General features: G+C 47.0%; 1 protein-coding gene across 1 annotated transcript in view; it reads left to right on the forward strand.

Annotated features, from left to right (window-relative positions):
• LOC144686247 (thrombospondin-type laminin G domain and EAR repeat-containing protein-like) overlaps positions 1 to 16,677 on the forward strand; it is an 80,832-nt gene extending 64,155 nt beyond the window's left edge. Inside the window, exons 10-12 of the mRNA XM_078551341.1 lie at positions 11,134 to 11,321; positions 15,451 to 15,552; positions 16,131 to 16,677. Coding sequence (XP_078407467.1) covers positions 11,134 to 11,321; positions 15,451 to 15,552; positions 16,131 to 16,284 — 444 coding nt within the window. The 3' untranslated portion in view covers positions 16,285 to 16,677. The remainder of the gene's footprint in view (positions 1 to 11,133; positions 11,322 to 15,450; positions 15,553 to 16,130) is intronic.
• Positions 16,678 to 27,052: the final 10,375 nt, after the last annotated feature.

Below are 27,052 nucleotides of genomic sequence, written 5' to 3' on the forward strand. Positions count from 1 at the left end.
ACTGACAGTTCAGCCCAATCGGTGCCGTGTGTACAAAATATTTACATCATTACTCAAACCCTCAGGGGTTTGAATGAATAGTTACACCTTGTTACAAGCAAATTAGATTTCATCTTCCGAGCCAACTAGTTTTACAATCTTAAGTGCAGGGAGGTATGAAGGCAACCCTTGCTTTGTTTTGATTACAAGGATGTTAAAGGGGGTGTAAACCCTGTGGCAGTAACAGAGAGCAATGCTGAGGTGGGTCTTACCCCCCTCTTTTTCACTGCACCCCGTCACAGATTCATTGATCTGAAGATCTATATCTCTCTGGAACAACATCACTCAAGTTGTGTCGTCTCCACTCCTAATACTGAACCAAAGGAACTGCTTTCCCTCCAGCTCTGGAAGCAATGGAAAAGTAATTACTGATAAAGTATAATCGGCCAATCTTGCTGACAATGCCTGATTAAGGAAGGATGTTGATCATCAGGTCCTCCAGTTTAGTGTGTAAAAGCTCTCTGAGTGAAAGACTGAGAGACACCAGTTATATATACAGCTACCTCCCTCAGAATCTCAGACAGTGCACAGATAGCTCCCAGAGAATACCCAGTTAGTGTACAGATATCTCCCAGAGAAATCCCAGTCAATGTACAGGTATCTCCTTGAGAAATCCCAGTCAGTGTGCCAATACTCCCCAGAGAATTCCCAGTTAGTGCACAGCTTTCTCCCAGAGAAATCCCAGTCAGTGTATCAATATTCCCTAGAGAAATCCCATTTAGTTTACAGATACTTCTCAAGAATTTGCAATTGATGTACGGATCTCTCCCAGGGAAATCCCAGTCAGTGTATAGATATCTACCAGATAAAACCCAGTCAGTGCCCATTTTCCTCCATGAGAAATCCAAGTCAGCGTATCGATATTCCCCAGAGAATTCACACTTAGTGCTCAGATATCTCCCAGAGAATTCCCAGTTAGTGTACAAATATCTCCCAGAGAAGTCCCAGTCAGTGTACCAAAATTCCCCAGAGAAATCCCAGTTAGTGTATCGATATTCCCCAAAGAATTCCCAGTTTGTGCATAGATATCTCACAGAGAATTCCCAGTTAGTACACAGATATCTCCCTGAGAAATCCCAGTTAGTGTGTCGATATTCCCCAGAGAAATCCCAATCAGTGTACAGATATCTCAGAATCACAGAATCACAGTGCAGAAGAGGCCCTTTGGCCCATCGAGTCTGCACCAACACGTGCGAAACACCTGACCTACCTACATAATCCCATTTACCAGCACTTGGCCCATAGCCTTGAATGTTATGACATGCTAAGTGCTCATCCAGGTACTTTTTAAAGGATGTGAGGCAACCCGACTCCACCACCCTCCCAGGCAGTGCATTCCAGACAGTCACCACCCTCTGGGTAAAAAAGTTTTTCCTCACATCCCCCCTAAACCTTCTGCCCCTCACCTTGAACTTGTGTCCCCTCATGACTGACCCTTCAACTAAGGGGAACAGCTGCTCCCTATCCACCCTGTCCATGCCGCTCATAATCTTGTACTCCTCGATCAGGTCGCCTCTCAGTCTTCTCTGCTCTGACGAAAACAACCCAAGTCTATCCAACCTCTCTTCATAACTTAAATGTTTCATCCCAGGCAACATCCTAGTGAATCTCCTCTGCACCCCCTTTAGTGCAATCACATCCTTCCTATAATGTGGCGACCAAAACTGCACACACTACTCCAGCTGTGGCCTCACCAAGGTTCTATACAACTCCAACATGATCTCCCTACTTTTGTAATCTATGCCTCGATTGATAAAGGCAAGTGTCCCATATGCCTTTTTCACCGCCCCACTAACATGCCCCTCCACCTTCAGAGATCTATGGACACACACGCCAAGGTCCCTTTGTTCCTCAGAACTTCCTAGTGTCATGCCGTTCATTGAATACTTCCTTGTCAAATTACTCCTTCCAAAGTGTATCACCTCACACTATTCAGGGTTAAATTCCATCTGCCACTTATCTGCCCATTTGACCATCCCGTCTATATCTTCCTGTAGTCCAAGACACTCAACCTCACTGTTAACCACACGGCCAATCTTTGTGTCATCCGCAAACTTACTAATCCTACCCCCCACATAGTCATCTATGTTGTTTATATAAATGACAAATAATAGGGGGCCCAGCACAGATCCCTGTGGTACACCACTGGACACTGGCTTCCAGTCACTAAAGCATCCTTCTGTCGCCACTCTCTGTCTCCTACAACTAAGCCAATTTTGAATCCACATTATCATATCTCCCAGACAAATCCCAGCCAGTGCATCGATATTCCCCAGAGAAGTCCCAGTTAGTGTATCGAAATTCCCCAGAGAAATCCAAGTTAGGGTATAGATATCTCCCTGAGAAACCCCAGTCAATGTACGGGTATCTCCCAGAGATATCCCAGATAGTGTACGGATATCTCCCAGAGAAATCCCAATCAGTGTACAGATATCTCCCAGAGAAATCTCAGCCAGTGTGCAGATATCTCCCAGCGAAATCCCAGTTAGCGTACAGATATCTCCCAGAGAAATCCCAGCCAGTGTACCAATATCTCCCAGAGAAATACCAGTCAGTATACAGCAATTTCCCTGAGAAATCCCAGTCAGTGTATCGATATTCACCAGAGAAATCCCAGTCAATGTACGGATATCTCCCAGAGAAATCCAAATCAGTGTACAGCAATCTCCCAGAGAAATCCCAGATAGTATACTGGAATTGCCCAGAGAAATCCTAGTTAGTGTTCATATATCTCCCAGAGAAATCCCAGTCAGTGTACAGATATCTCACAGATGAATCCCAGTCAGTGTATCGATATTCACCAGAGAAATCCCAATCAGTGTATGGATATCTCCCAGAGAAATCCCAGTTAGTATACAGGAATCACCCAGACAAATCCCAGTTAGTGTTCATATATCTCCCAGAAAATCCCAGTTAGTGTTCAGGTATCTCCCAAAGAAATCCCAGTCAGTGTACAGGAATCTCTCAGAGAAATCCCAGCGAGTGTACAGGTATATCCCAGAGAATTCCCAGTCAGTGTATCGATTCCCCAGAGAATTCCCACTTAATGTACAGATACCTTCCAGTCAAATCCCGGTCAGTGTCCATTTATCTCTATGAGAAATCGTAGTTAGTGTACAGATACCTCCCAGAGAAATCCCAGTCAGTCTATCGATATTCCCCAAAGAAATCCCAGTCAGTGTACAGATATCTCCCAGAGAAATCCCAGTCAGTGTACAGATATCTCCCAGAGAAATCCCAGTTAGTGTACAGGTATCTCCCAGAGAAATCCCTGTCAGTGTATAGATTTCTTCCATAGAAATCCCAGTCAGCGTACACATAACTCCCAGAAAAATCCCAGCCAGTGTACCGATATCTCCCAGAGAAATCTCAGTTAGTGTATGGATATCTCCCAGAGAAATCCCAGTTAGTGTACAGATATCTCCCAGAGAAATCCCAGTTAGTGTACAGATATCTCCCAGAGAAATCCCAGTTAGAGTATGGGTATCTCCCTGAGAAATCCCAGTTAGTGTACAGATATCTCCCAGAGAAATCCCAGTTAGTGTACAGATTCAACTCTGAGGAAGGACTGATGAACAGCAGTAATTGTACAGGAAACTCCTGGAGGGATAGACTGACAGATACAAGTAACTGGCACAAGCAGAAGATGAGATATTGCTGCAACACTTAACAGGAATTCTCTTGTCAAATTCCCTCCTCCCCATGCTTCTTTCACATTGGAAAGCCCCACTCCCGATTCCCTTTGAAAACAGGAGAATGTCATTCAGCCCCTCAGACCTGCTCCACCATTCCATTAGAACATACCTGTACCTTAACTCCATCTTAGTTACATATCCCTTCATACCTTAACCAAACAAAAACAATCAACCTCAGCCTTGAAAATTTCAGTTGGCTCCCAGCCCTAACAGCCCATCATGAGAGAAAGTATCAGATTTCTGCTGTGCCTCGTGCAACGAAAAGTATTTCCTGATTTCACACCGAAGTAGCCAAGCTCCAGTTTAAAAATGATCCATTTGCATTGAGCTCCACCAACAGAGGACACAGTTTCTCTCTATCTGGCCTATCAAATCCCTTAATCATTTTGAACATTCGATCAAGTGGCCCCTCAATCTTCTAAATTCGAGGGAATACAAGCCTAGTCCGTGCAACCTGTCCTCATAATTGAACTTTTTAAACCTCTGTATCAGTCTGGTGGATCTGCGCTATGTCCCAATGAAGGTGCTGTGCCCAGAAATGAACACAGTGACCAGAGTTTTCCAGCCTCCCCAGTGGTGGGATTCCCCGCGGCGGGACCGGTGAGCTGTTGAGATCTCCGTTCACATCAGCGGGACCGGAAGATCCCACCAGCATGAGGGGGCTGGGAAATTCCACTCAGCTTCTCTAGATTGGGTCTGACCAAAGCCCCATACAACTGAAGCATCACCGCCTCACTTATTCAATTCCAACCCTTTTAAGATAAATCCCAGGGACAGGGTCCTGTTGGGACTATTGCCCGATGGATCTTGGCCAAAACATGGATTTTGGCTAAAAATGTATTTAGCAATGAATGCCTTTGGTCTTCCCCGCGGCCTGGGGTCACTGGGTAATTTGTGTTCAGCACTCCAACATGGCTTCTTCTCCTTGTGTTCTCTGCCCAAAGGCAGGTCCGACCCATTGTTCCATAACCACCACCATGGCTAGAGTAAGGAAGCAGGACGTGACTCCACCCCAGCTGGAATGGGGATCGAACCCCATGCTGTTCACACTAACCTGATCCGCACTAGTCGTCTAGGTAACTGAACTAACCGGCCACCCTACCTAGGAGTCTGAGTTGCTATGGCAACATGCGCTGTTACATACATGTTGTAGTCTGGAGTAAGGATAGTGGTAGTAGAGGCTCCTACATTCTTTCCATTGCATGGTTGACCAGGAATCTCTCCCAATCTTACCACCTGCCAATGGCATGTGTTGGGAAGGACCTGCAGGCTGATACTCAACCTGCTTGGCCAAGTTATGAACACCCCTTCCTTGGCCATCAAATCCTGGAGTGGGATTTGAACCCAGAGCTTCTGGTTCAGAGGCAGGGATGCTAATCCACTGCACCACAAGACCTCTCCCTAACTTAATAAAAACAGAAAATGCTGGGAAAACTCAGCAGGCCCGACAGCATCTGTGGAGAGAGAAACAGAGTTAATGTCTTGAGTCCGAATGACTCTTCTTCAGAGCTAAAGGGAAGTAGAAATATGCTGGAATTTATACTGTTGAAGAAGGGGTGGGATAAGTGGAGCAAAATAGAAGGTCAGGGATAGGTGGGAGCTAAGGAGAAATTTGACAAAGATTCATGGGCACAGGACAAAGGGAGTGTTAATGGTAATGTTAAAGACTAAAGGAGGTGCTAATAATGGCATAAAGGTAAGAAAGCAGAATGTATTAATAGCAGAACAAGGGTCAGCGCTCTGTGAAAGCAAAACATAAAAACTAGTGATAGATGGCCCTAAGATAAAAGCAAAATACTGTGGATGCTGGAAAGCTGAAACAAAAACAAAAACAACAATTTGCAGCAATTTTTGTTGTCCTTGTTGTTGTTGTTGTGTTAGATGGCCCTGTTGGGGGTGGGGAGGGTGTTGGGGAAAAAGGATTAAAAATAAACAAATAAATAAAAATAATTGGATTAAAAACGGGATCAGGATGGAAGAGACAGTTCATGGTCTGAAGTTGTTGAACTCAATATTCAGTCCAGAAGACTGGGAAGATGCCTAATGGGAAGATGAGGTTCTGTTCCTCCAGTTTGCGTTGGGCTTCACTGGAACATTGCAGCAGGGCCAAGGACGGACATGTGGGAATGAAAGCAGGGTGGTGTGTTGAAATGGCAAGCGACAGGAAGGTCTGGGTCATGCTTGCGGACAGACCGAAGGTGTTCTGCAAAGCGGTCACCCAGTCTGCGTTTGGTCTCCCCAGTGTAGAGGAGGCCAAATTGGGAGCCCCGAATGCAATAGACTAAATTGAAGAGGGTGCAAGTGAAGTGCTGCTTCACCTGAAAGGAGTGTTTGGGCCCTTGGATGGTGAGGAGGAAGGAGGTAAAGGGGCAGGTGTTGCATATTTTGTGATTGCATGGGAAGGTGCTGTTGGAAGGGGATGAGGAGTTGGGGGTGATGGAGGAGTGGGCCAGTGTGTCCCGGAGGGAATGGTCTCTATGGAATGTTGATGGTTGGGGTGAGAGGAAGATGTGTTTGGTGGTGGCATCATGCTGGAGTTGGTGGAAATGGCGGAGGATGATCCTTTGAATGCGGAGGCTGGTGGGGTGAAAAGTGAGGACAAGGGGGACCTTGGGAGGGAGGGGAATGGGTGAGGGCAGAGGTGCGGGAGATAGGTCGGACGCGGTTGAGGGCCCTGTCAACTACAGTGGTAGGGGGAACCCTCGGTTAAGGAAGAAGGAAGACATGTCAGAAGTGCCATGTTGGAAGGTAGCATTATCAGAACAGATGCAATGGAGGCAGAGGAACTGGGAGAATGGGATGGAGTCCTTACAGGAAGCGGGGTGTGAGGAGCTGTAATAAGCTCTGAAGAAGAGTCATATGCACTTGAAACGTTGACTCGCTTTCTCTCTCCACAGATGCTGTCAGACCTGCTGAGTTTTTCCAGCATTGTCTGTTTTTATTTCAGATTTCCAGCATCCGCAGTATTTTGCTTTTATCTTATATAAGGAGTTGTAGTCGAGGTAGCTGTGGGAGTCGGAAGGCTTGTAATGGATATTAGTAGTCTATCACCAGAAATGGAGACAGAGGTCAAGGAAGGGAAGGGATGTGTCGGAGATGGACCATGTGAAGAGGATAAAGGGGTGGAAATTGGAAGCAAAAGAATCTAGAACTAGGGGTCACTATTTAAAAATAAGGGGCCGCTCATTTAAGACAGAGATAAAGAGAAATTTTTTCTCATCTTTGGAACTCTCTTCCTCAAAAGGCGATGGAAGCAGAGTCTTTGAACATTTTTAAGGCTGAGCTAGATAGATTCTTGATTAACAAGAGGGGGTGAAAGGTTATCGGGGGTAGGCAGTAATGTGGGGTTGAGGTTACATTCAGATCAGCCATGAGCCTTTTCAATGGTGGAGCAGACTCGAGGGGCCGAGTGGCCTACTCCTGCCTTTAATTTATATGTAGGTGAACAAAAGACCTCTCCCTACGTGGCTACCTGATCATTTTATGTTGCTGGCCCAGAGATTCAGAATGGGACAGAGTCGCCCAGCGCACAAAGATAGAAGGCATATTCAACCTCTGTTATGACAGTGGACGGTGGATATTACGATGCAGTAAAAAGAAAATTTTGCATTTCTATAGCGCCGTTCATGGATGTCCCAAAGCGCATTAGAACCGGTGATGTGCTTTTGAAGTGTTGCAGCGGTTTGAACAGCAGCAGCCAGTCTGCGCACAGCAAGATCCCACAATCCACAATGCGATAATGGCAGGATGTGCGCAGGCATTATTTGAGGGATGGATATTGGTCAGGGAGAAATCCCTGTTTTCTGGGGTCCTGCAGCTGGTCTGTTTGCACATTGTAACCTTTGACTTGCAAGCGAAAAATACAGAGCAAACTGAAACAAAGGAACCAAACTCCCATCAGAAACATAGGGCGGAATCTTCCAGCCCCACCAGCGATGGGAAGCGTGGTGAGCAGGAGAATTTAATTTGGCGTCAGGCCCAATGTCAGTTTCCCGCTGTTGGAATCAACAGTAGGGATTCTGTTCTGGGGACTTTAAACGTGGGTCGAAGTTCCTGAATGAACAATGTGCTTCCTGCCAAATCGAATTACCCGCCAGTCAGAAACATTCACAGTCACCACTGCCTATCAGTGGTGTCTGCCTGGCCGGGGTAGACTTCTCCGACCATTAACGGTGATTTGCCGCCGCATTGTCCTCTTTGGGGAGTGTCTGTAAATGCCAGGCCATGCTCGAGACCGGCCGGTGCGGTGCATGTTGTGTGGAGGGTGACCAACAAGAGGGGGGAAGGGTTAGCGGGGAAGGGGGGGAGCAGCAGCCGGGCTAAGGTGGAACGCAGGGTGCAGGGGAGGGGGGAGTGCGGGGTGTCCGGGGAGGGGGGAGTGCGGGGTGTCCGGGGAGGGGGGAGTGCGGGGTGTCCGGGGAGGGGGGAGTGCGGGGTGTCCGGGGAGGGGGGAGTGCGGGGTGTCCGGGGAGGGGGAGTGCGGGGTGTCCGGGGAGGGGGGAGTGCGGGGTGTCCGGGGAGGGGGGAGTGCGGGGTGTCCGGGGAGGGGGGAGTGCGGGGTGTCCGGGGAGGGGGGAGTGCGACGTGTCCGGGGAGGGGGGAGTGCGGCGTGTCCGGGGAGGGGGAGTGCGTGGTGTCCGGGGAGGGGGAGTGTGCGGGGTGTCCGTGGAGGGGGAGTGCGCCCTGTCCGGGGAGGGGGAGTGCGGGGTGTCCGGGGAGGGGGAGTGCGCCCTGTCCGGGGAGGGGGAGTGCGGGGTGTCCGGGGAGGGGGGAGTGCGGGGTGTCCGGGGAGGGGGAGTGTGCGGGGTGTCCGGGGAGGGGGAGTGCGTGGTGTCCGGGGAGGGGGAGTGTGCGGGGTGTCCGTGGAGGGGGAGTGCGGGGTGTCCGGGGAGGGGGAGTGCGGGGTGTCCAGGGAGGGGGGAGTGCGGGGTGTCCGGGGAGGGGGAGTGCGGGGTGTCCGGGGAGGGGGAGTGCGGGGTGTCCGGGGAGGGGGGAGTGCGGGGTGTCCGGGGAGGGGGAGTGTGCGGGGTGTCCGGGGAGGGGGAGTGCGTGGTGTCCGGGGAGGGGGAGTGTGCGGGGTGTCCGTGGAGGGGGAGTGCGGGGTGTCCGGGGAGGGGGAGTGCGGGGTGTCCGGGGAGGGGGAGTGCGCCCTGTCCGGGGAGGGGGAGTGCGCCCTGTCCGGGGAGGGGGGAGTGCGGGGTGTCCGGGGAGGGGGAGTGTGCGGGGTGTCCGGGGAGGGGGAGTGCGCCCTGTCCGGTGAGGGGGAGTGCGGGGTGTCCGGGGAGGGGGGAGTGCGGGGTGTCCGGGGAGGGGGAGTGTGCGGGGTGTCCGGGGAGGGGGAGTGCGTGGTGTCCGGGGAGGGGGAGTGTGCGGGGTGTCCGTGGAGGGGGAGTGCAGCCTGTCTGGGGAGGGGGGAGTGCGGGGTGTCTGGGGAGGTGGGGAGTGCGGTGTGTACGGGGAGGAGGAGTGCGGGGTGTCCAGGCAGGAGGAGTGCGGCCTGTCCGGGGAGGGGGGAGTGCGCCCTGTCCGGATGTTGTTTAAATATGGCGCCTGGACCTTCAACCCCCTGAGGTAACAGCGGGTCAGTGACTTCCTGCCCACCCTCACGGTGAGAATCAGCGAGCCCCTTGCCAATGCATGTTTGGTGAAATGCCCAGCACAAGATCACTTGTGGTCACCCATCTCGCCCACCCACCCACCCCCAGCGAGAATCACTCTCACTTCTACGCCCACCACCTAATTTAGACAGCAAAGTGGAAAACTCCGCCCATAATAACATCTTGTGCCTTGAAGCAGAGCACTCCAAGGCCCTGTACAGGAGCGTCATCAGGCAGAATTTTACCACATTGGATATCTTGGGACAGGTTACCAAAGGCTTGGTCTAAAGGTAAGCTCTTTAAGGAGCATCTTAAAGGAGGAGAGAGATGTGGAGAGGGGGAGAGGTTTAGGGAAGGGCTTCCTGGGCTCAGGGCCTTGGCAGCTGAAGGCACGGCCTCCAAGAGAGGAGGTAAGTAAATTGAGGATGTGGAAGAGGTCAGAATTGGGGGAGCGCAGAGATCTCGGAGAGCTGTAGAAACACTGCAAACGTACAGCAGATTGGTCAACATCTCTAAAGGACAAAGACATGTTAGCATTTTTACTGTGAACCCTTCAGTAGTTGTAGTGATGTACCATCAAGTCAGCTACAAAAACGATCGATTGGCATGTTGTACAGGACTGTGGGGTGGGGATGGTTGGTTGGGGATTAATTTGTTTTCAAGATGACAAACATTGCACACACACACGAGGACACACAAGAGCACAAGAGTTAGGGGTAGGATAGGCCTTTTGGCCCTTCGAGCCTATTCCACCTTTCGCTAAGACCATGGCTGATCTGACTGTAGCCTTAACTCCACTTTCCTTTCTGCCCCCCCACCACCTCACCTCACTCCCCCCCCCAATAACCCTTGACCTCCTTCTCGATCAAAAATCTGTCTAGCTCAGTCTCAAATCTATTCAATGACCCAGCCTCCACTGTCCCCCAGGGAAGACTATTCCACAGACTAACAACCCTCTGAGAGAATAAATTTACCTTATTAAATGGGAGACCCCTCATTTTTAATTTTGCCCCCTAGACACCCCCACAAGGGGGAAGCATCCTTTCAGCATCTACCCTGTCAAGCCCCCTCAGGACCTGATATGTTTCAATAAGATCACCTCTCATTCTTCTAGACTCCAATGGGTATAGGCCCAACCTGCTCAACCTTACTTTATAGGGTAACCCCTTCATCCCAGGAATCAGCTGAGTGAATCTTCTCTGAACTGCTTCTAATGCAGTTGTATCCCTTCTTAAGTGAGGAGATCAAAATTATACACAGTACTCCAGATGCGGCCTGACTAAGGCCCTGTACAGCTGTAGCAAGGCCAACATTTATTGCCCATCACTTTTGCTGTTGAGAAGGTGATGATGAACTTTCTATAGCTGCAGCCCATGGCACACCCACAGTGCTGTTAGGGAGGGAGTTCCAGGATTTTGACCCAGCGACAGTGAAGGAACGGCCGATATATTTCCAAGTCAGGATGGCGTGTGACTTGGAGGGGAACTTCCAGGCGGTGGTGTTCCCAGCATCTGCTGCTCCTGTCCTTCCAGGTGATAAGAGGTCACAGGTTGGGAAGGTGCTGTGGAAGGACCCTGGGTGAGTTGCTTGTACGTGGTGCACGCTGTTGCCATGGTGCACGCTGTTGCCATGGTGCACCGTCGGTGGAGGGATTGAGCATTCAAGGTGTTTCAAACACGACAGTATGGGCCCGGATCATTGGATGAGCTGATTGTTTGCTGCCTCTCCATATTGTACGCTCGTGACTGGTCATCCGATGTATTTACAATTGAAGGAACAATAATTCTCTTCTTCTTCTCCAGACGTACGGTGCTACTGACTGGGAGGTTTTCCGTGTTCGGGAAAGAGTTTTTCTTGCAGTCGCAAACAGCCAGAGCTACGAGACAGGGGCTCTGAACAGAGTCAACCCCTTCAATATTAACTCCACCATCTACGAACTCAACATCACTGCCCAGATGTTTGTCAAGTTTCAGGATATCCCAACAAACAGGTAGCTCATTGGTGGGCACTGATTAGCGAGTGAGACTCTCACTGATTTGGAGCCATCCTTTTGTTTATTCTTCTCCTCTCTTTCTTCAGTCTTCAAAGGGAGTTTAAATCTCTAGGGTCACTAAGCATAAACACAATGGCAGCAATGTACAGTCACTTAACAGGTTTTCAGTGGCTGGAACCTGACATTCGATCCCTGGAATACGAATATCATTCCACCATTGAATAAGGCTCAGGTCAAACCCCACTTTTCATTGCTGAGAAGAGAGAAATGTTGCTGAAGCTTTTCATCATGAACTCATCAGGACAAATGCAAGAATGCCAAATTTCAAATGATCACAACAACTTATACTACAGGAGAAAAGGGTGGCTGATTCATTGGCAAGTCAACTCTGATTGGCTAAGGCATTGCCATGGAGAAAACAACAGGGAACTATAGGCTCCCTGAGCTCCCGGGTAATTCAAAAGAGGCGCAAAGGCTTGAACATATTCCTTTTGTTTGCAGAGAACAGGTCCCTGCGTATGAATGGATGTCGCTCCTAATAAGCGTAAATGAGCCAGATTACAAGCTTGACTGGTTATCTTAAATAGGTTATCAGTGTAGTATCAGCGCGTGTTCAGCAAGTGCTGCCCAGTCGCGGAATCACATCGAACCCTGTTCAGTTCTGCCCACCCCGAGTCTCAGGAAGGACCTATTGGCCTTGGAGGCAGTACAACACAGCTTCACCACACCGATACTGGGGCTAATAGGGTTAAATTATCAGGACAGGTTTCACAGACTGTAATTGTTTTTGCTCGAGCATAGAAGATTAAGAGGGGATTTAACTGAGATGTTTAAGATGATTAAAGGATTTGGTAGGGTGCGTAGAGAGAAACTATTTCCTCTGGTGTCGGTGGGGTTGGGGGAGCGGTGGGGTGGGAGCCCAGAACAAGGGGTCGCATCTTAAAATTCGAGCTAAGCCATTCAGGGGTGATGACACGAAGCACTCCTTCACACAAAGAAGAATGAAAACCTGGAACCCTCTTCCCCCAAAAAGCTGTAGGGGCTGGGGGGGGCCTCAGTTGAAAATTTCAAAACAGAGGTTGATTGATTTTTGCTGGATGGGGTTATCCAACCTTACAGAATGAAGGCAGGTAAATGGAATTCAGATGCAGATCGGCCATGATCTAATTGAATGGTGGAACAGGCCCGAGGGGCCGAATGGCCTTCTCCTGCTCCTCTGGTTCTCACAAAAGTTCCCAGCCTGCCTTGCACTGAGTGCAAGGAGAAACGTTAAAGGATTGAAACAAGTTGACCTTTGCTGTGCGGGGTCAGGTCAAATCCATTTTGGGGCAGGTACGCGCAGAGGACAAGCAATCCCAGAACAGCAGTACCAGAAGAAAGCAAGACTTGCATTTTTATATAGTGCCTCATTCAGAACCGTAGGATGTCCCAAAGCGCTTAACAGCCAGTGACGTGCTTTTGAAGTGTAGTCACTTTTGCAATGCAGGAAGCACGACAGCCAATTTACCCGCAGGAAGCTCCCACAAACAGCAATGAGATGATCACCAGAGCCCCCTGCTCCTCTTCCAAAAAATACCAAGGGAGTTTTTACACCCACATGCGAGGGCTGACAAGGTTCGACATCTCAGTCGGAAGATGGCAGCTCCGACAGTGCAGCACTCCCTCGGGACTGCACTGGGAGTGTCAGCCTAGGTTGTTGTGCGTGAAGTCTCTGGGGCGGGACTTGAGCCCACAACCTGCGGACTCACAAGGCGACGCCAGTCTTGCAGAAATGCCACGTCCTGTGCCTCGCTGGCTAGAGCGCAAGCATCTGCTCAGGTACAGCAGGGATAAAAGGTGCCTGAAGAGTTAGGATAATTACTGGTATCACTTGGGCTGCTGTTGATGTCTGCCAGCATCAACATGGCTCACTCCCCCCCCGCCCCAGGGCAAGATGCCTGAGTACACCCTGAAACCAATGAACGCACGCAGAGATTTGGGAGTGTGGCAATTACATGCCAAACAAAACCTGGTTTGGCTTTTTTTACGGGGGATGTTAATGGTCCATTGTCACGCTTGGATTAAGACAACAGAACAATGCACTTTAAACTATAAATCAATCAGTTAAGGAGAGGTTGGTAGGTCAACATGTACCATAAATGCTTCAGCTTTTACTTTAGATTTCCAGCTGCTGCAGCATTTTGCTTTCATATCTTGCTCACTCCTTGTAAACTGATTAGATTAGTATTCAACCAAATCTCAGAGGCAATTAGGAAAAAAATATGATGCAAATGAGACCGTTGACTATATAAACAGGATCCTAACTGGACATATTTGATACCAATATCTCCAAATACCCACACGGGATGCCCAGACTCGCTGCATCACACCGCGAAGCGTCTCGCACGGAAGGAGGCCATTCAGCCCATCGTGCCAGTGCTGGCTCTTGGAAAGACCTATCCAATTAGCCCCACTCCCTTCCCCGTAGCCCTGCAAAATTCTCCTTTTCGGGTATCTGTCCAAGCCCCTTTTGAAAGTTATAATTGAACCCATTTCCATCAGCCTTTCGCGCAGCGCATTCCAGATCACAGCTCGCTGCGTATTCTGAAAGATAATTGTATTATATCACTTCCCATGTCAGCTTTTGTGATATCCTGTGTAAACGATTACTGTAACGACAGAGGTACAGGCAACAACAGTATAGGCTGCAGAACTCTGTCCCCACCTGGATTACATTCTGGGTTTTACCATCAACAGCACCACCTGCTGGATGTGCCTTCTCTGCTCTTTCCCATCTTGCGTTCATCGGGCTCCATAAAACCATGACAGGATTATGGCAATCTCCAGCACCAGAAGGAGGCCATTCGGCCCATCGTCAGCCGACAAACAGCCACCCAGGTTAATCCCGCTTTCCAGCGTTGGGCTTGTCGCCTTGCAGCTTACCTCACTTCACCTGAATATCCAAGTGCCTTTTTAAATACAATGTGGGTTTCTGCCTCTCACCCTTTCAGACAATGGGTTCCAGGTCCCCACCACTCTCTGGGCAAAACAGTTTGCCTCCAAATATCCTCCTACCTCTTACCCTAAATCTTTGCCCCCTGTTTATGGACCCCTGAACTAAAGGGAATAGAGACTTCCTATCCGCTGTATCCAGAACCCTCGCACTTTTATATACCTCAACTGGGTCTCCACTCAGCCTCTTCATATCCATAGAAAACACGTAGGAACAAGAAGAGGCCATTCATCCCCTCTAACCTGTTCAGCCATTCAATTAGATCGTGACTGATCTGTATCACTACTCCATTTTGGTTCCAAACCCCTAATACTCTCGCTCATCAAAAATCTATCAATCTCCGTTTTTGAATATTTAATTGACACCTCCGCAGCCTCAGCAGCTTTTGGCAGGTGAGAGAGTTCCAGTTTCCACTCCCTTTTGTGTGAAGAAGTGCTTCCTGACGTCACCCCTGAATGGCCTGGCTCGAATTTTAAGGTTGCGCCTCCTTGATCTAAACGCCCCCACCAAAAGAAATGGTTTCTCTCTATCTACCCTACTAAATCCTTTAACCATCTTAAACTCCTCAATTAGATCACCCTGAATCTTCTATACATGAGACCATAAGACGTGGGAGCAGAAGTAGGCCATTCGGCCCATTGAGTCTGCTCCGCCATTCAATGAGACCATGGCTGATCTGATAATCCTCAACTCCGCTTTCCTGCCTTTTCCCCATAACCCTTGATTCCCTTACTGATTAAAAATCTGTCTATCTCAGCCTTGAAAATACTTAACCACCCAGCCTCTGTAGCTCTCTGCGGTAAAGAATTCCACAGATTGACTACCCTCTGAGAGAAGAAATTCCTCCTCATCACTGTTTTAAATGGGTGACCCCTTACTCTGAGATTGTGCCCTCTGGTCCTAGACTCTCCCACAAGGGGGAACAACCTCTCAGCATCTACCCTGTCAAGCCCCCTAAGAATCCTATATGTTTTAATAAGGTCACCTCTCACTCTTCTAAACTCCAATGAGGGAATACAAGCCTTTGTCTGAGACAACCTGTAAGAACCAGGAATGAGTGGGATATAATAACTGCCAGTCGTGAATAGGGGCTGTATAATGGTCTCATTGGCTCCGATCTCCTTTCTGTTACAGTGCAGTTGACTGGGAGTTCTTCACCGTGGGCGATGACAGCTTCTTGGTTGTGGCTAACTCTTTCGATGGCTCCAAGTTTTTCTTAAACAGTGTTATCTACAGGTGAGTGCCCTGGCTAACGCGGGTGAGAACGTTAGGTCTTAATGTAACTTGCGCGGAGTCCCATTCGCTCATCGCCCCTGCACCCACTGACCTGCATTGGCTCCCGGTCTGGCAGCGCCTCCATTTTAAAATTCTAATCCTTGTTTATAAATCCCTCCCTAGCTCTGTACCTCCTCTAGGACTGTAGCCCTCTGAGATCCCTGACCAGCTCCAATTCTGACCTCTTGAGCATCCTTGATTTTAATCGCTCCACCATTGGTGGGCCCGTTCGTTCTCCTACCTCACCCTAGACTCTGGAATTCCCTCCCTAAACGATGCCTGTCTCTCTCTACCTCGCTTTCCTCCACTAAGGACCTTTAACTCTACCTCTTTGACCAAGATTTTGGTCACTTGCCCTAATATCTCCTAATGTTGCTCGGTGTCAAATTTAGTCTGCTAAAGTTCGAGAGAAGAAGCTTGAGATGTCTTACTATGTTAAAGTCGCTGCATAAATGCAGGTTGTTGTTGTTGAGGGTGGGAATTAAACGCAGAATTTTTTAAAAATCGATACAATTGCTGAGAGACTTCTTTTCTTGTAGGTGGCAGGGTTATGAAAGTTTTGTCCCGGTCCATCAGCTCCCAACATACGGATGCACGGACTGGGAAAAGTTCAACACAGCAGATGGCTCATACCTCATCTATTCCAGTGCCAAGGAACACATTTCCAAAGTGCTCAAACTGAAGACCTATTGACCAAGGGACAATTCAGCCAAGGCTCTGTGGACGCGGAAAAGGAATTGGATTCAAGGTTCGAGGCTCTTAAACCCAAAGGCCAGTCACTCACAAGGCCTTCTGTACTCGGGAGTGGCTTCTCTTGATGACCAGATTACGCGCCAGGAGAATGGGCAATCCCGCCTGCTTTGATTGAGGAGTTTCTTTTTGTTTGAACGCTCTGCTTAATCCCAAGAGGAGACAACTGTACTCAGGTTATTCCCACAAAAGAAGATAGAGAGCATGGAGGCCACAATACAGCAGAAAGCCTGGGGTCAGGAAGTTATGCTGTGAGCAACAAAAAGGTGTCATTGGTATTTTCTTTTAATAACCTTTACGAGTTTGCCACTCAAGCCTTTTCCCCACGTTACCATGAATAAGTAACAGGAAGACCTGGCTGATTGCAATGGTAGATGCTATATTTAGGATTATGAGAAGTGGAGATTAATGAGTCATGACGGTGGCATTACTGGATGGGCAAGGAATTTGTGCTATATGTGGTCTTTATTTATTTATATAAATCTATATATATATATATATATATATATATATGTATATTGCATAGCCCCAACACAGACACACACACACAGAAAACAGACACACACACACACAGACAGACAGACAGACACACACACACACACACACAAAACAGACACAGACACACACACACACACACACACACACAGAAAACAGACACACACAGACACACACATACATACACACGCACACACACAAAACAGACACACACACACAGACACACACACACAAAACAGACACACACACACACACACACAAAACAGATACACACACACAAAACAGACACACACACACACACACAAAACAGACACACACACACAAAACAGACACACACACACACACACACAAAACAGACACACACACACAAAACAGACACACACAGACAGACACACACATACATACACACGCACACACACAAAACAGACACACATTCTCTCTCTCTCTCTCTCTCACCAGCATCACGACTGCTCCATGGATTAATCAAGTTACATTTGGTCCAAATCCCATGAACAGAATGGGGGAGCAGGCCTCCCCATTGCCTCTGTTTTGTTCTCATCCCCAGGGCTCGTGTTACTCTGCACCGAATAGAATTATTTTCATATCATCACTTAGCTGAGCAGTATGGAAGCTATACACAACCTCATACTGAGAAGGGGACGTAAGGCTATTGCGAAAACATTACAGAAATAACAATGTCTAACAATTTCAGGGATGTGACTTCAGCTCTCCAATGGTGCCAGTGCAAAGTATAGGAGGGACCCCTTAAATCCAAACAATTAGCCCATCCTCACTCTGAGCAAAGTCTGATACAACAAGTCCTGAGCAAATTGGCAGACTGCGGTCTGATACCCTCCGGTTGGAACCTCAACCCTGGAATCGCTTCTGGTTGAAATCCTGTGATAAGGAAGGACCAGGAGGCAAGGAACATTCCTGCTGCCTTTAACTTTTATTAAGTCCTTCCATTCGATTGCTGTTTTTAACATGTATGAAACCGCTGCTCAGTACTAGAGGGAAAAGAGGGAGTGCCAATTGTCTGTTTGCTACTGCCTGGGCTGTACCGAACTGTACCGGAGCCGGAACATCAAACAGTACCTGGGGAAAGAAAACCAAGCTGTGGTTTTATTAGAATACCAACCGACACTTGGAATAAAACAGGAAACTCCACAAAGCCAGAGCATCGAAATGTATCTGACCTGGAGCCATCACTGGCACCTGGATCGGTACTTAAAAGACTAGCTAAAGCTGGAGCTGCTAGCTCAGGTTCCCAATGCAGTCAGGCGAGGAGGAAAGTTTTTTTTTCTTGCCACAGGAACATGAGGAGCCTTCTCGAAATGTGTGTGGACAGTATATTTGAAGTTATCCAGGACCTGGAAAAACACCAAGGGCGGAATTTTACACCGGTGGGATTTTACAATCCCGCCAAAGTCAATGGACCTTTGAACGGCTCGCCGCTATTTACAATCTCGCCGCTATTTACAATCTCGCCGCTATTTACAATCTCGCCCCCACCCCCTCCACCATGGGGGCATTAAAATTCCGCCAAAGTTTACTTTAGTACCTTAATAACAAAAACATTATTATTCTTCTTAAAATTTGAATGGTCATGAATGAAGGATGGTTTAAATGTGTATTTTCTAGTTTAATTGTGACTGGATTTATTTCTGTATTTTTTTTTTTGAGTAAGCATATATTATATTCTGAAAATCCCATTATTATCCACATTGTAAGTACCCTGTCCCATGTTCTGTTGCCTCTTTATCTTCAAGTAATACAAACCATTTCTGACTTCTTTAATTAAAGGGGACTCAATCCTCTTTGAAAAGAATGGTTAAATGTTCAAAATGATGTTCTAATGTCTAAATGATGTGCAGATGTCTTCCTATGGGGGCTGCCAATGTGTGTAATGTCATGCGGTATAAAACATCCCAGACAGTTGTGGGGCTGAGAAGAAATGGATTGAACTCTTGTCAGCCGGAGAGCTTTATTTTAAACAGCGTGACCGCAGCTTACAGTACCCCCCAGTAAGCCTCCTTCTTACTGCAAGAGTCTGGGGACAAAGAGAAATAATCGAAGGCATTGTGACTGAGTGTCCCTGCAACAATGAGGTGCCATGCTCCCGAGTGTTTTACTTCCATTTCAACAACTTATTCATAATCATTCATCAGATTAATTTGTGAGATGGAAAAAATATTTTATACTGTTGTTTTCATTTCTTTTTTATTCATTCAAGGGATGTGGATGTCGCTGGCTGGGCCAGCATTTACTGCCCATCCCTCGTGGCCCTTGAGATGGTGGTGGTGAGCCGCCCTCTTGAACCACTGCAGTCTTTATCTTTATACACTTCCCTTGGAAAAGTAACTCACCTCCTGACTCCCCAAAGCCTGTCCACCATCGACAAGGCACAAGTCAGGAGTGCGATGGAATACTCTCCACTTGCCTGGATGAGTGCAGCTCCCACAACACTCAAGAAGCTCGACACCATCCAGGACAAAGCAGCCCATTTGACTGGCACCCCATCCATGAACATTCACTCCCTCCACCACCGACACACAGTAGCAGCAATGTGTACCATCTACAAGGTGCACTGCAGGAATTCACCAAGGTTCCTTAGACAGCACCTTCCAAACCCACAACCTCTACCATCTAGAAGGACAAGGGCAGCAGATAAATGGGAACACCACCACCTAGAAGTTCCCCTCCAAGCCATTCATCATCCTCACTTGGAAATGTATTGGCATTCCTTCACTGTCACTGGGTCAAAATCCTGGAACCCTCTCCCTAACAGCACTGTGGGTGTACCTACACCGCATGGCCTGCAGTGGTTCAATAAGGCAGCTCACCACCACTTTCTCAAGGACAATTAGGGATGGGCAATAAATGCTGGCCTAGCCAGCAATGCCCACATCCTGTGAATGAGTGAAAAAATACAGTAGTGGGAGGACTCGAAGGCTGATTAACAGTCTGACAGGCCACAATGTGAACACTCCTTCCATCTTTCGACTGGTTTTTAGGGTGGTTAATCCTATATGGCAGAAGGTTTTCTTACAGCCTCGAAGGTGAATTGGATGCACCGAAGTGCCTCAAACATGCACCCTCACTGGATCCGAACCTCTCACTCATCGTCAACCATGTAAACATAAGAACATAAGAAATAGGAGTAGGAGTAGGCCATTCGGCCCCTCAGGCCTGCCCTGCCATTCAATAAGATCATGGCTGATCTGCCCCAGGCCTCAACTCTTTCACACCAGCTCCTCATAGCCCTCAACTCCCCGATATTTCAAAAATCTATCTACCTCCTCTGTAAATACTTTCAGTGATCTAGCCTCCACCACTCTCTGAGGTAGAGAATTCCAGACATTCACTAGTCTCTGAGAGAAGAAATTCCTTCGCATCTCGGTTTTAAATGAGTGTCCCCTTATTCTGTAACTATGTCCCCTAGTTTGAGATTCCCCCACTAGTGGAAACATCTTCTCAACATCTACCCTGTCAAGCCCCCTCAGAATCTTGTACATTTCAATAAGATCACCCCTCATTCTTCTAAACTATAATGAATAAAGGCCTAACCTGTTTAGCCATTCTTGATAAGTCAACCCCTTCATCCCAGAAATCAGCCTAGTGAATCTCTTCTGAACTGCCTCCAATGCCAGTATATCCTTTCTTAAATACGGGGACCAAAACTATACACAGTACTCCAGGTGTGGCCTCACCAACACCCTGTATATTTGTAACAAGGCTTCCCTATTTTTAAACTCCAACCCCCTAGCAATACAGGCCAAAATTCCATTTGCCTTATATACTTGCTGCACCTGCATGTTAAATTTTTGGGTTTCATGCACAAGAACACCCAGATCCCTCTGTACTGCACTTTTTTGGAGTCTCTCTCCATTGAAATAATAGTCTGCCTTTTGATTCTTCCTACCAAAGTGCATGACCTCACACGTTCCTGCATCAAACTCCATCTGCCAAGTTGTTGCCCACTCACTCAACCTGTCTATATACCCTTGCAGATTCCTTATGCCCTCATCACATGTCCTCCCACCTATTTTTGTATCGTCAGCAAATTTGGATACATTACATTCTGCCCCCTCCTCCAAGTCATTAATATAGATGGTAAATAATTGAGGCCCTAGGACTGATCCTTGTGGCACTCCATTAGTTCCAACCTGAAAAAGACCCATTAATCCCGATTCTTTATCTTCTGTGTGTTAACCAATCCTCAATCCATTCTAATACATTACCCCCAATACCGTGAGCTCCTCTGTTGTGCAATAACCTTTTATGTGGCACCTTATGGAATGCCTTCTGGAAATCCAAATATACTACATCTACTTGTTCCCCTTTATCAGCTCTGCTTGTTATATCCTTAAAGGACCTCTAGCAAATTTGTGAAACATGATTTCCCTTTCACAAAACCATGTTGACCCTGTTTGATTGACTCAAACAGAACCCCAGCTCCGATCTCCACTCATCAGACATGCCTGGCGCAGGGTCCATACCTGCATTTTGTGACTCAGAAATAGCTTCACTCCTAATATAGACAGCCAGTGTGACTGCTAGTCCAGACTTCCTGAAGTCAAGTAAAATAAAGGGGCAGCAAGACATTGGCCGTGAACCTCAAATGTGGGGCTGGTGTTAAAGCAGATCGTTTAATGACTTATACTGACAATGGACATCAAATTCGGCAAGCAGTGTGGTATAACAAATCAAAAAGGTCGGCATGGTGGCTTCCCTTCCTGGGGTATTTTGACTCACTCTGGACATTAAATTATCATTGTATCAGGCCCGTTCAAACAGTTTCAAAAGGGAACATTAACAGAAGTCAAGAACACAGTTTAACGCTTTGATTTCAATCCTGTTTTTGATGAGGGTTAGCTTGTGATTTTCTAATTTCTATTAAGGCGGTTTGCTGATGTCTCACTGCGATGACTCACTGATGAGTAAGAGATTCTCCTACAGCAATGCCTCGAGCTTGTCCAAACCACAGGAGAGTCGACGTTTGTGGGGCACAGATTCATCTATTTTATTTTAAGTTATAACTGATAATTAATTGTGCTTTGCGGGCCAGAAAAATAATCACAGGGATGGAGTTTCAGGGGAGTTTACTCATTTGATTGGCTTCATGGAAGTAACATCAGTGGATGCCAGACACAAACAATGATGATGAATGGCAGTGTGAGTCATCACGCAGCCATACTCTTGTCGGGAAAACATTGTATCGTATAAAGACTTTTTCTTATTCTTCATGGGATGTGGGTGCCACTGGCTGGGCCAGCATTTGTTGCCCATCTCTAATTGCTCTTGAGAAGGTGGTGATGAGCTGCCTTCTTGAACCGCTGCAGTCCATGTGGTGTAGGTACACCCACAGTGCTGTTAGGGAGGGAGTTCCAGGATTTTGACCCAGCGACAGTGAAGGAACGGCGATATATTCCCAAGTCAGGATGGTGAGTGACTTGTAGGGGAACTTCCAGGTGGCGGTGTTCTCATGTATCTGCTGCCCTTGTCCTTCCACATGGTAGAGGTCTCGAGTTTAGAACGTTCTGTTGAAGGACCTGCTGTAGTGAATCTTTTAGATAGTGAGCACTGCAGCCACTATAAACTGTTGAAGGGAATGAATGTTTAATGTGGTCGATGGGTTAATCAAGTGGGCTGCTTTGTCCTGGACAGCATCAAGCTTCTTGAGTGTTGTGGGAGCTGCACTCATCCAGGCAGGTGGAGAGTTTCCCATCACACTCCTGACTTGTGCCTTTTAGATGGTGGACAGGCTTTGGGGAATCAGGGGCTGAGTTACTTACCGCAGAATTCCCAGCCTCTGACCAGCTCTTGTAGCCACAGTATTTATACGGCTGGTCTAGTTCAGTTTCTGGTCAATGGTAACCCCAGGATGTTGATAGTGGGGGATTCAGTGACGGTAATGCCATTGAACGTCAAGAGGCGATGGTTGGATTCTCTCCTGTTGGAGATGGTCATTGCCTGGCACTTGTGTGGTGCAAAAGTTATTTGCCACTCATCAGCCCAAATCTGAATGTTGTCCAGGTCTTGCTGCATATGACCATGCACTGCTTCAGTATCTGAGGGGTTGTGAATGGTGCTGAATATTGTGCAATCATCAGCGAACATCCCCACTTCTGACCTTATGATGGCGGGAAGGTCATTGATGAAGCAGCTGAAGGTGGTTGGGCCGAGGACACTACCCTGAGGAACTCCTGAAGTGATGTCCTGGAACTGAAATGATTGGCCTCCAACAACCACAACCACCTTCCTTTGTGCTAGGTTATGAATATCAGTGGTTGTTTTGGTATACTCTATGGGATACCAAACCACTAGGAATTCTATTTGTATACAGAGCTTAAGATAGGAAAGAACATTATTATCAATGACATTTCCTAATGATAGAACAGGCATATAGATGTTAAAGTGCTTTCCGCTTGACTTGCACTCTCATCTATTCTTCAAGAACAGAAAAGGGAATATTAAATATCAGAATGGATGATTCTTTGAATTTCAAATCACAATATTGTTCTTGTTAGGGCGGGAAAGGTCAAGGGGAGATTGAATACAGGTTTTCAAAATTGGGAGGGGTTTTGACAATGTACATAGGGAGAGACTTTTTCCAAGGTAACCAGAGGACACAGATTTAAGGTGATTGAGAAAAGAACTGGAAGAGGGAGATGAGGAGAAATTTTCCACACAGCGAGTTGTGATGATCTGGAATGTGCTGCCCGAAAGGTGGTGGAAGCAGATTCAGCATTAACTGTCAAAAGAGAATTGGATAAAAACCTGAAAGGGGGAAATTTTCATGTCTGTGGGGAAAGAGCAAGCAGGTGGGGCAAATTGGGCAGCTCCTTCAAAGAGCCAGCCCAGGCCCGATGGGCAGAATGGTCTCCTCCTGTGCTGTAAGATCTTATGAACATGGTGCTCTCACCAACTGATCTGTTAGAGAAAGCAAGATATTTATTTTATATAATATATACTCTTTAAAGATTGTAGGATTAAAGCTTAAATAAAGCTGAAATAAATCATACTGAGTTGGTTATACGCACTGTGGTCATTCATAGAGAATGTATCTGGGGATGGTAATCACATATGAACTCATCTCATCTGCTGCTGTTTATTGCGCTGTACTCAATAGTTTACAGAATTGATGCCTTTATACTGAAGAATATTTCTTATGTTCTTATGGACATCACATGTGGACAGGACAAATCAATCATGGATGATTTTAGAATTATATACACATTGCTGACACTGTCAGTGGCTGATCATTCATCCTTCATAAATGAGATTTGTGTAGGTGTTATTTTCTCTGGGTATATTTAAATGAGGTTTGTCTACATTTAAAAACCTGGTGCTAATAAGATGCTCTTTGAATATGGGTGAGAGTCGGTTGCGGGAGAATAATTATCAACTTAAAACTTTCTTACTTTGAATTCCACATTGTTCTTTTTTGAAATGCAATGAATCCCCATGTTGTGTAGGAGTGGAAGCTGCAGAAATGCTCCGTTTATATCAAAGACCTACCTGACACTCCATTCTGGTCGACCCCAGGTTGCAGAGGAGACTGGTGAAAGCCACGCGTGATGATCCCGCGTGTCATCTTGCAATCCACCAATCGCAGCTTCCTATCCCAACACTGCCTGGAATCCCTATCAACTGGTCCGATCATTTAGAAACCAGCAAGACTTAAGAGCCGTAATATATCAGTGACAGAAGGTTCCGCATCTCACACAGCTATCGTTCGATATATTTAAATTGTTTGCTCTCTGAATGGCACTGAGGTTGCAATGGAGTCATTTTTATGGCTGACAGTCAGGAGAAATGAGTGTGTCTGATATTCCCAAAGGCCCAGTCCTATCATTTGGAATGCAGCACCAGCACAATATGATCCATTCTGAATCGTGTGCTTAGGGGTCTCGTACCGTGAACAGGATGGTGCACACCCTGGTCCATGCATTGCAAGTGACTTGCTGCTAGGGTATTGGCACATAGACGTTAACAGCACCACATCAATGTACAAAAAGGGACGAGGTTTGGCAGGCTGCCAGTGGCTCTCTTAAAACTGAAAGGGCAGCTTTTTATCTCATGGAATTGTAATCTGGCCATTTTTAAAAGCACGCACTGGTTATGCAAGCAATAACTGTCCTCCCAAATTAGTCATTTCATAAAGACAGTTTTACACTCCCAATCTTTCTGGTGAAAACCTGGTTTAATGGAGCGGTTTCCTTATGATATAGTTCACACAGACAACAATAGGTGGTCTTCTGGTCATTAGGTTCATGTGTGGATAGGAACATCCTGTTCCTAACCCTGGGAGGGCCTTGCTAAGATCTTGGCTTACCAGAGAAACCCAGTTTGTATCTTTTACTCTTTCAGTATTTTCATTTTCCAAACCCCCCTCCTTGGTTCTGCTCCTCCCTATCTCTGTAACCTCCTCCAGCCCAGAATCCTCTCAGGTCTCTGTGCTCCTCCAAGCTCTGACCTCTGAATTCCTTTATTCCTTTCATTGGTGGGTTGCGTTCAGTGTGTAGGCTCCTAGCTCCAGAATTACTCTCTCTCTAAATCCCTCTGCATCTCTGCCTGGGATTTCGTCTGATAGTACACCTGTGAGGTGCCTTGGAAAATTTTTAAAGAAATAAAGACTTGCATTTATATAAAGACTTTTCATGATCTCAGGATGTTCCCACCTAAGAACTTAGGGTCTTGAATAAACAGGTACATCTGCATAATGCAGAACCTTTTATAGGATTTTCTAAATAGCATTGATTCTCACTCTGGAAAGGGGATTTCTAAACACTTTGACCTCTTAAACAGTCTTAGTTCAGGCTGCCATGTTGACATTCCTAAGCTGTTAGGGTGATGCCTTGTGCGCCTCCTTAGCTATGCAAGTGTTTAGAAAGGGCCAGAATATAACCCTTAAAATGATGTAAACTAAAAAGCTGACCTCGGGCAGGGTGAAGCACAAGGTGGGGGAGGGTTGGTAACTACCCTGACGTTTTGAGTACCTGTCCTGTGTCCATTGGTCAGAATAGTTTGAATAGGTGATTGATACTGGGTAAGTTACCAACCCTCCAAAAAAGGGCATATATGGGGAGGCCCAGGTGGGGTTGTATACTGCTGAGAGGTGATGTACTGCTGAGATGCTGGGGAGGCTGCAGTACTCGTTGGTAGCCACCTTCTTAAGATGGATGATGAGGAGGAGGAGGATGGTGAGATCAACACATTCTGTGCCAACTGTTTGTCTGCCGTCCAGAACCAGTAAGCCACAACTGTCACGGGTCATATTCTTTTTCTGTCTAATTATTTAATGTATCACATCTAAACTGTTGTTTCTTACTAACCTTAATAAACCATCTTAAAATCGCTTGTGACTAGTCGACTGCCTATTTAGGTATCTGTGGGCCCTGGCCGAAAGGAAATCCGACACCCGAGGGCTTTAAAGCCAATGAAGTACTTTTGAAGTGTAGTCACGGTTACAGCAGAGAAGGCTAAAGGGAGGTGTTCAGGATTATGAAGAGTTTTGGTAAGAGTAGATAGGGAGAAACCATTCCCACTGGCAGGAAGAGCAATAACCAGGGACACAGATTCAAGGCAACAGGCAGCAAAACCGGAAGGGGAGATGAGATTTCTCTTTTACACAGTGAAACACGCCTGACGGGGTGATAGAAGCAGATTCAATAGGAAGAGAATTTCAAAAGGGAATTGGACATATACAACAACAATTATATCTATATTAGTGCCTTTAAAGTAATAAAACATCACAATGCACTTCACTGGTGCATTATAAAGCAAAATTAGACACTGACCCACATAAGGAGACATTTGGGCAGGATGACCAAAAGCTTGGTTAAAGACAACAGAAACAGAAAATGCTGGAAAAACTCAGCAGGTCTAACAGCATCAGTGGAGAGAGAAACAGATAATGTTTGGAGTCCATATGACCCTTATTCAGAGCTCTGAAGAAGAGTCATACGGACTTGAAACATTAACTCTGCTTCTCTCTCCACAGATGCTGTCAGACCTGCTGAGTTTTTCCAGCACTTTCTGTTTTGGTTTCAGATTTCCAGCATCTGCAGTCTTTTGCTTTTATCTCGGTTAAAGACATATGTTTTAAGGACTGTCTTAAAGGACGGAAAGCAAGATAGGGAGGCAGGGAGGCATAGGTAGAATATTCCAGAGCTTGGGGCCCAGGCAGCTGAAGGTACAGCCACCCATGGCA

This window comes from Cetorhinus maximus, chromosome 11 (assembly GCF_964194155.1).
Source record: "Cetorhinus maximus chromosome 11, sCetMax3.hap1.1, whole genome shotgun sequence".
Taxonomy (NCBI): domain Eukaryota; kingdom Metazoa; phylum Chordata; class Chondrichthyes; order Lamniformes; family Cetorhinidae; genus Cetorhinus; species Cetorhinus maximus.